A 9113-nucleotide genomic window follows, 5' to 3' on the forward strand; every position below is an offset into this window, starting at 1 on the left:
CAACCTCCGGAACATGCGGGATTCCTGCTTGATCAAGGGCCTCACGCCACACGTGGCTTGAGCGTTTGCGCCTTGCTATGATCTTCACAGAACCTACAACATGGAGTAAGTAAGACGATGGAAGATTTGGGCCAGGTCTCACCGATGCGAAGGAAAGATTTATTAACCCATCCGAGGTGCCTCTGCAACTCGGAATTGCCTTTGAGAAATGTACGAACATTCTCACCCGCTTGTACATATTCACCCGAATCAGTTCTCCACCAGCCACCGCTGACCTGATGCTTGAAGCGCTCCATGTCTGCCAGTGTTTGAGCAATGTCACGGCTGGGAGCCTGGTGGTTAGAGAGAATGCTACATAACCGGAATATAGCATTCCAACATTCAAATATCTCTGTCGCGAAAAGTAGTGCTGGCCCGAATCGACGGATGTCCTCCAAGATGTGGGGGAGGACGTGCAGCTTTGGTTTCTGTATTATGCGAATAGGATCAATCAAAGCCCAGATGTCCAGGACATTGTCGATTAAGATTGATACGTCAGCCTGGGTTTGCCAGACATATTAGTTTGATTTTGAAGGTAAATGGGTAAGGATGTACCAGATAAGTATTCATGTCATTAATTTCATGGAACCAGAGGTATGCCCCGAGCTCTCCTGTCGCTAGCCATAACTGAAACATGAGGTCGGAGCATAGACCATCATGCAGATGGAATACCGCAAGCTGCTGCAATGCTTTGAAGTGCCGTCCGACAAGAGCATTCTTATATTGTACCATATATTTTGCGCGCACTGGAGGTAGCACCAAGCCGTCCACAGCTGATGACTGGAGACGGAGAGTAAATAGCTCTTGTTTCTTCTCGTCCCAGCTGCCGTGAGTCGCATACCAGACATACTTGTCTTGGCCAAGCAAGTAAGTATGGAGAATCTCTACAGGGGTTGCTTCGTGTATGTCCAGTCCTGGCAGAACAGCGACAGGTGTCTTTCAGTCATACTGCTTAACAGAACAGTGGCCGTACCTGGCATTGCGAGAGCTGGATTATAGTGGTCGCCAGGTCTCAAGCAGCGCCGAAGTGCTGAGAAACAAATTTAGCTTTCAAAATGTCACCAGAGTCTGTATAGAGTACTCCACGAACGGGAATCGAATGGCAATTTGTTATATCGCTCCAGCGGTTGATGCAGGGGCCAACTGAAACCTCATTCTGGATGTTGCAGATAATCTCGTTTCTGACAAGCTTGCGGGCATTGCCTTTCAGTGACTTGTCCTTTAGCCGTGGATCTCTTGTCGTATCATCACTAAGGCGGTCACTTTGAAGACTGCGTGCTTGTGCAATGCACTGGTCTATCCAAAATGATGTGATCTTGTCCTTTACGCCTGTCCGGGTCTGAATTGTGTCGACTGCTTCTTGAACACCTAGGCATGCAGTCCATAGCTGATCCTTTATAACCTGTGCTGTCTCCGTACATGATCTTGGGACTCCAGGCTACTAAATCAGACACACATGAATGTAGTAGTCACACAGCATACCAATAATGGAGAACAGACCTTGAACAGAGCTTGGTACCCCTCACTGCTCTCCTTCTCTTCCGCACTTCCTCCGACTTTGCACCGACGACAAAACAGATTCCCATGCATGCCGATATGTGAGCATGTCTCTGATTGCTGAGGATTGTCAGCAGGGTAGATATATGGCAGGATCCGGAAGATAATCTCTTCTCTGAAAAGGCAATCATAAGCAGAGTACCAAGTGTCAGGTTTCCTTTATACAGCCTGTAAGCTTGCCCCTGGACATGACAAAGGCAGACTTGTCAACTTACATCTTCTCCAAAAGTGCATCCAACTGCTCGGAGGATGATGCATGGGGTGATGTTGAACAAAAGCGTACGAAAAACTCCTGGGCAAGCTTTTGGTGCGGCAGGCCGCTATTCGCAAGGTACATGTTGACGTGTGGACTGAACTGCTTGCTTACATTGCCCGACACATCGTCGCTCCATGGCATAATAAATAGTGTGAATGCTGCTCGGCCTTTCGCAATCTTGCGAACAGGGTGTGGCATCTCACGGGCCCAGGACGGAGCAACTTCTGCAAATTAAAATAAGGACAGTTTGTGCATTAGTTCAACAAGGAATATACCTGAGAAGCCAAACTTCAGGCCTTCCTCCAACTCTGTCAAGTCAAGGTAATTGCTCTCAAACTCAGAGGCATTCACACGGCTAATTGTCTCAAAATTGGCTTTGGTTATCCCTGTCTGCACAGAGGCTCAGTTCTCAAGATGCAGAGGCTTGATCCTGGTAATGCTTACCACCTGATCATGTTTGACTTCACATACATCAGCACACATAGTGCCATTCTGCTTGACCCAACGAACAGGTATGACAAGGCGTCCATCCTGTAAGCGTGCTACTTCCTTGACATAGAAGTGACGGTGTGGTGCTTTCTCTGTGTCTACCCACATAGGCGTTAGGAGATCCAAGTCTGTTTCCTCAGTCCATTTCCCTGCTTGCCAAGCTTCCACCACTTTCCTGGTGACTTCTGGATATAGATTGATGTGCTCTCGTACCAGGGGATTGGCCCAGTCCTGTCATCCCCAGTCAGAGTTCAAATCAAGTTCGCAACAGACTGTCCAACTACCATTGCAAAAAGTTGAGCGGGATCATTCATACAGAAGTGATTCCCGAGTGAGGAGGTGTGATTTTCTGTCTTTGGTCCAGTACCTTTTGTTAACTTCGTCTGTAAGGCACGCAATGCCTTAAATGACAGAACATCAGGAGTTCCGCATTCTCGCATCACCCATAATACAGCCTTCAAGTGGTTATCAGACAGGCGCAAGCGGGGCAGGCTGTCAAGTAGGTCCAACATGAACATCTGTGGTAATCTCAGTTAAGTATCAGCTCCACATTTACATGCAGACCCACTGTCTTCGACCCATATGGCTCCCAGCCATCCTGAGGTGTCCACCCTGGTCTGTCAGGCTCATCATATTCATCTTCGCTTTCATCCAAACCTGACCAATCAAAGGTAAAATCAGCACATCCCCACAAGACCCAGTTGAGATTCTCACCCATCAGACGCATGGCCCAAACTGCATCAGGCACTGTAGGATCTTCTTCTATATATTCCGGTGTAAAATCTTGCGCAAATAAGGTATGACCTCCAGAAAGATCTAATGACTGCATCTGTTCAATCAACTGACGACGCCGGTCATAGTCCGAGTCCTTGCTGCTCTCTCCTGCGGAGAAGAGCATCTGTTCCCCATCGCGGTGAAGGTACTCATCCCCATTGATGATCAAGTTATCGAATAAAGATTCACCAAGTGCAGGATGCTCGGGCTCATCTGCTTCCTCTTCAGAATCGTCAAGAATGGATGCTAGCAACAGAAGAGCCGGTCTCGGGGGCACAGGTGTAGCAGTGTTGGATGCTGCAGGAGTACCAGTGGGATTAGGATTCGCAGATGCAGCAGGTGGCTTGGATTTCTCATGTTTATCTGTACGAAGATGGTCTCCTAAGTTGCCCTTCTTTCTCTTGACCAGTATGTCTTGATTGAGACGCTGTGAGCAGAGTACACACTTGAACCTTGTTGGGTCATCCGGATATTCAATAAAGCCTGTATAATGATTGATGACCATCATGCCACTCAGCATGTGGTGGTCAGACTCGCCTTCGGGAATAACAACAGCTCGGGGCATACTTACACTGCAAGTGCGTTATTGTGTCTGCAGGCGCGTTATTGTGTCTGCAGGCGCGTTATTGTGTCTGCATGCGTGTTATCGCATCCTCATTAGCCAAAACCAGTGCAGCACGTGACTTCCTGGGGTAACTGATTTTTTGTTGAAGTCCGTCAAAGTCATCTTGGTTTCCTTTGTCCCTCCACGTCATTCTCTATTTTCTCCTCACTTTTCTCAATTTTATTTTTTCGCTACTAATTTTTCTGCCTTCACTCCGGTCCGCTCATGCTTTCCTTGACTGATATGCTCAACAGGGAGTCAAGTCCTCTGGTTCCGTCAACCGAGGAGCGCCCAAGTGCATCCAAATTGCGACACGGCTCAAGTCCGGACCCTCCTGGTACACCACCTGCGACGACGATGGTTCGCACTGCCAAGAGACCTGCGGAAGACCTTTCGCAGTACGCACAGTCCGTTGCAAGGAAGAAACGGTTGTGCCCCGAAGACAGTGACGAGCTTGTCTCGTATACAAAGGTCATTTCTACATCCTGCCTTCGCGACGCTAACTTAAACATACTTCAATCAGCTCTCACGTGGCGAGAAGGACATATGGATGGCTTCGACTCTCTGGTCCATTCAGGGTACAGTCAGTCAGCTACAGGCACCGGATGCACAGTGGGACCTGCCGTCGACACTGAAGGTATGTCTGATGCTTATTCATTTCATTACGGGTCTGATGTGTCATATGCTGCCTGGCCGGCGGATGCAGAAGAAGATTGATATCTACTCTGCAGTTGTCATTCTCTCCCACACCATCTCTGCCTACGTCAGTGACGAGGTGCCGCGGAAGTTATTATTTGTGAGTACGAAATGTCAGTCTGCACATGTCAGCCCTCATCTCATCCATCCAGGAAATCCTCGAAATCCACCCCAGCTGGGGCTACAAACCGGAGGTCAAGGAGAACCCGTATAAGTACAATATGATGGTCTCCTTCATATCGTCAAAGCTGACCGCACGGAGGTATACAACCAAGAAACTTGTATGTTACATTCCTGCCTACCCGCTGGTGAGCTCACCGACGTGTTCCAGATTGCGGAGAGCATTGGCACAACCTCCGAGGACCCGGGAGAAGTAAAACGTGTCGGCGCAGATGATATCCTCATCTTATGTGAGAAGTTAGCAACGAATGTCTTCAAGGCCGCAAAGATCATTGTTACCGTACCGATGTGTGCCCGAGTGGCCTTTCTTGTAGGCTATTTCCTATCTCCAGTGCTCCAAAGCCAGCTGATGACCAGCAATACAGAGGCTTGTCTATGTCGGATCACCCGACGCTGGTGACAAGTTCTGGGACATTGTTGACAAGAAGATCAAGGAGTTCCGAGTCAAGTTTTCTAATGACAAGCAGAAGATCTCGAGGTTAGTCCCTTGCCTACGGGACTTCGTCTTGCTCACCAGTCGGTATCTCTGCAGGAAGTTCGCTAAGATCCTTTCACAAGATCGTACAGTCTATGGTGACGTCGATGTCGACTATATGCTAGTGAGCGCTCGCATGAATCCAGCTCAGTGTGAGAGTGAGAACGTGCATGCAGGGATCGGCGGGGCACCGATCAATGGGGCTGAGCAGGGCGCCCAGGATTAGGGATTCACGGGTGGATTCGAGCATAGGAACAGAACCAGCTAGCCATACATTCCGTTTAATTAGCAGTAATTTTTATTAGTATATCTACTACATCCATTGCAACTGTCTCGTGTCATTGTGCTTCTTGACTGGATCACCCTCTGGGCTTTGACAGATATGACATAGAGGCATATAAGATGTTGGTTGAATGACTCCCTTGTTCTCTGTCGCATACGATGCAAAGACTTACGAGAGACATATTCGATGACACTTCAGACACCATCATGAGATGAACAAGATGTGACTTCGACATCTGGTGCCAAACCTGCTCTAGATAATACTTGATGAGCTCGAATTGACCTCACGATTTTGCGAGCTGAGATCGATCCGCTGTTTTTATGTGACGCCAATATCCGACTGGAGTCCAGTTGATATCAAGCCGGGGCCTCGGGAGGCTCCGAGGCCAACATCCCCGAAACACTTTCCCAGGATGTGCGTGTAGAGACCAGGTGAGTTTGAGAACCTTGCACATTATACCCGGAGGGGCATGGAGTGGAGAAATAGTTCCTGGGCGTGGGGTGGCAGTAATGTTCGAATGCACGGACGCGGTGTGGCCGAGTCACCCTCCTCTCGTAGAGGGATGGCGCATCCGAACGATACTGGAAGAGCAACGATGCGATGGCTGCTGCACAGATTCATTACCAAAGGGCTGCCTGGCACTGGTTTCGCGTCTCCGCGCGGATACAATGGGTCGCGCGTCTCCTTAGGCAGCAGTGAGCCTTGGAGACGCGTGGTAGACGCGTCTTCGATACGCTGCCTACCCATACTCCCGAACCATTGACGCGGGTGTGGTTCGCCGTATCTCTGGACTTTAGATGCAAGAGGGCGAGGGAATGGCCATTGGGATGGTCAATGCATGACGTTCTCCCGTCCCCAGCGCGTACATTCGCGCCTTCGGCCCTTGCTGGTAGTGGTCCTGGTTACTCTGCAGTGTTGTGCCGGTCGACGACTGGACAGTGCAGTTGACGTGTCGACTTGTCGACTAGTCGACGGACCGGCGCGTCGACCGCAAGTCGTGTCGACTGTCCCACGGCTCGTTGACTGTCCCAGGGTATATAAATAGTGAATGCATCATCTAACCATTCCATAATAAGTAACTCTCGCATCTCGTTAATGAATGTATTTGACAACTTCGGCGTGTCTATGTGGTCTGCTCAGATTGCATTATTAGCATGAACCCTAAGAGAATGATACATCCCTTGTGAACTTTAAATGAATGATATATCTGTTACAAACTCTATGAGAATGATACATCTGTTATCACACTTATTTATCCACCAATCCAATTCTGAACCATGAATCAATGAAAGTTCTCAATCATATCATACAGATATAGCATGGGATTCAGAAGTACAGGTGTGTTCATTTATATCCATGGACAGGTATGTAAGGAGGATGCAAATGGTGTGGGATCAGCCCATACTCTCCCCCCACTTTCGAGTTGGCACACTCTCTACAAAATCCCAATGTCAAGGCCAAGTAGTTCTACCCGGAACCGTGCATGGTACCGTCAGCTCTTCTATGATCATCCCAAGCTCCCAGAGAAAGCACCGGAAGCATACGTTGGCAAAGACAAGGCGAAGGTATGGTGCAAACTATGTTTTGATCAATTAGTGCTCTTGGAAGTGGCACGGGATCAGGCTGAAGTGGCAAGGGGCAAGAAGGCAGCAATCCGTCCACGGAGTGAGATAGAGCGTGCATGTGTGTAGTTCTCAACACGTTATGTTGCCTTTCTCTCTCTAACTTCTGGCATAGTGTGGGATCTACCACACGGGGCTGGCTGGCTGGCTGCCAGAAGCTCTTCACTTCTTCCACACCTCCGTGATTGTCACCTCCAGCCACAGGTTATTAGCGACCGCGCCCGGAATGAGCATCAGCGTGCTCTATCGCCACGCCATCGACACCCTGGGCTTGATCCAGACCACACTATTCCTCCCCAATATGTAGGCAGCATGGCTCCACCCCCTAATCCAGTTTGGACACAGGCACAGTATGCTTCGCAACCACCATACACTCAGCAGCCACTATATGCTCAGCAACCAGCTTTCATTCCACAACTACAGCCCATTGCAGGCCCATCTACAGGTTCCCTCGGGCAACCTGGTAGTTATAATCCCCCACCGCAGCTTCCCATTCCGGCACCAGTACCATTCCATGGGGCCAGTGCTCTATCATTGCAAGTCCCTCTTCAGTCCCGTACTAACTCTCCCGCCACTCCCTCGGACTTATATTCACAGACACCTAGTCCAATCCTGTTTTCAAACCTGCGAAATCTTTCTGGTAGCCCAGCATTGTCTGAATCTTCTACCTCTGCAGGAATGAAGAGACCTCGTCTGAGTCGCTCTAGCAGTTTGCGAGCATCTACCCGAGCAAGTCCTGTGGAGCCACCCCAGTGGACAGAAAGCACACAAGAACGGTTTGAGTCACGCCTTGCACGCCTCACAGCCTCTTGTGGATGGACAACAACATGGGTTGAGAACCCAGAGTGGCTGGCATTCTGTGATGACTTCCTCCCAAGTGCAAAGGTACCATCCCGGAAGGTCCTCACAAAGCGGATTTTGCCGAAAGAAGTCCAAGTATTTCATGACCAGGCTATTGCAATTTGCCATGGGTGCGAGGTCACAGTTGAGTGTGATGGTTGGTCTGGAATCAATCATCACCATTTTGTGGCATTTATGATTGCTGTTAATGGCAAGGTCTGTGACCTAAACATCCCCTACCTTTTACTATACTAATATTTTCCCAGGTTTATACAATCAAGGTCTATGATACTCAAGGGGCCAACGCGGGTATTACCGACGACGTCAACCCTATTGTCGTTGTCCCTTTCCAAGTTTACGGGGTCCCGATTTTCACTTTCTTGCACGGTTTGTGTGCACTTTCTATTTGCGACTTCCCAGAGCTGTATTAAAATCTGAATCTTTTTCTGTACCGTTGAGTAGCATTCTAGCACAGGTCTACATACTTTTTGAAGTGGTGGGACATACGCTATATCTTTGATAAATGCATCAAGCAAAATCTGAGGACGCGAGCTGTAGACCACTTGCCTGATTCGGACAAACGACGCAGTGTGTCTGAAAACCGGCGATGCGAGACTTTTTCTAACAGTCCTCGTTGAATGGTGCAAGGATTGCTGGTAGTCTTGAATTTGCAGTTGTATATTGTATCATGTGGAGTCTGTAGCCTGTCAAAGTATCTTGTGCTTTCTATACATCGGCAAATTTGAGGAAATATGTATCCATCAAGCCCTGTGGTCATGGTCACAACGGACCTTCGGCAAATATGCGCCCACCAACAGCTCTGTCAAGAGAACTACTATATTATAAGCACTGTTTGTCACCAGTCTTATGCATCAGGAAGTAGAGAGGTGTTCCTGTATGTCTGAGTCAGTGCAGAAATATCATCGACTGAGAAGTGTTTGGGATCTTTCAGCACTGAACAATGTGATCTTAGGGATCAAAGATATATATAAGTAGTTATAAGCTATTACCTATGTGTACATGGATGACAGAGGCTTGTTGATTCCCGACAATCGACCACACAAAACATAAACCCAGGCAGAAGAGGAGCCGCCACAAATTGCCTTATCAAGGTGGTCCTCTCTCTTATGTGATGCTTTCAGGGTCCTGTTCACTTTAGGGGGTTGCCGTCGCGCGTTTTCTGGCCGTTGGCCCCTTGATGATACTACCAATCAGGTGAAAAATGCAGATAATCTTTTGCTCATGCTCCGTGAAGTTATCCAAACTGCCGAGCGGGACTGGGGTGTTACAGTGGTAGC

General features: G+C 48.7%; 3 protein-coding genes across 3 annotated transcripts in view; 2 read left to right on the forward strand and 1 right to left on the reverse strand.

Annotated features, from left to right (window-relative positions):
• Window positions 1–534: 534 nt before the first annotated feature.
• GLOTRDRAFT_108312 (uncharacterized protein) lies at window positions 535–1993 on the reverse strand (the record flags this gene model as incomplete). The annotated part of the gene is made up of 5 exons (XM_007872284.1): window positions 535–953; window positions 1130–1182; window positions 1254–1477; window positions 1540–1711; window positions 1812–1993. 5 exons carry the CDS (start codon window positions 1991–1993, stop codon window positions 535–537), a joined length of 1050 nt encoding a protein of 349 aa, XP_007870475.1.
• Window positions 1994–3944: 1951 nt separating this feature from the next.
• Window positions 3945–5296, forward strand: GLOTRDRAFT_133358 (uncharacterized protein; the record flags this gene model as incomplete). Its single annotated transcript, XM_007872285.1, has 7 exons — window positions 3945–4190; window positions 4243–4356; window positions 4426–4515; window positions 4568–4696; window positions 4747–4905; window positions 4961–5073; window positions 5128–5296. 7 exons carry the CDS (start codon window positions 3945–3947, stop codon window positions 5294–5296), a joined length of 1020 nt encoding a protein of 339 aa, XP_007870476.1.
• Window positions 5297–6801: 1505 nt separating this feature from the next.
• GLOTRDRAFT_49718 (uncharacterized protein) overlaps window positions 6802–9113 on the forward strand; it is a gene marked incomplete at both ends in the record, with an annotated part of 4710 nt that continues 2398 nt past the window's right edge. Inside the window, 3 exons of the mRNA XM_007872213.1 lie at window positions 6802–7036; window positions 7091–7278; window positions 7876–8035. Of these exons, the coding sequence (XP_007870404.1) occupies window positions 6802–7036; window positions 7091–7278; window positions 7876–8035 (583 nt within the window). The remainder of the gene's footprint in view (window positions 7037–7090; window positions 7279–7875; window positions 8036–9113) is intronic.

This window comes from Gloeophyllum trabeum, assembly GCF_000344685.1.
Source record: "Gloeophyllum trabeum ATCC 11539 unplaced genomic scaffold GLOTRscaffold_00017, whole genome shotgun sequence".
Classification (NCBI taxonomy): Eukaryota; Fungi; Basidiomycota; class Agaricomycetes; order Gloeophyllales; family Gloeophyllaceae; genus Gloeophyllum; species Gloeophyllum trabeum.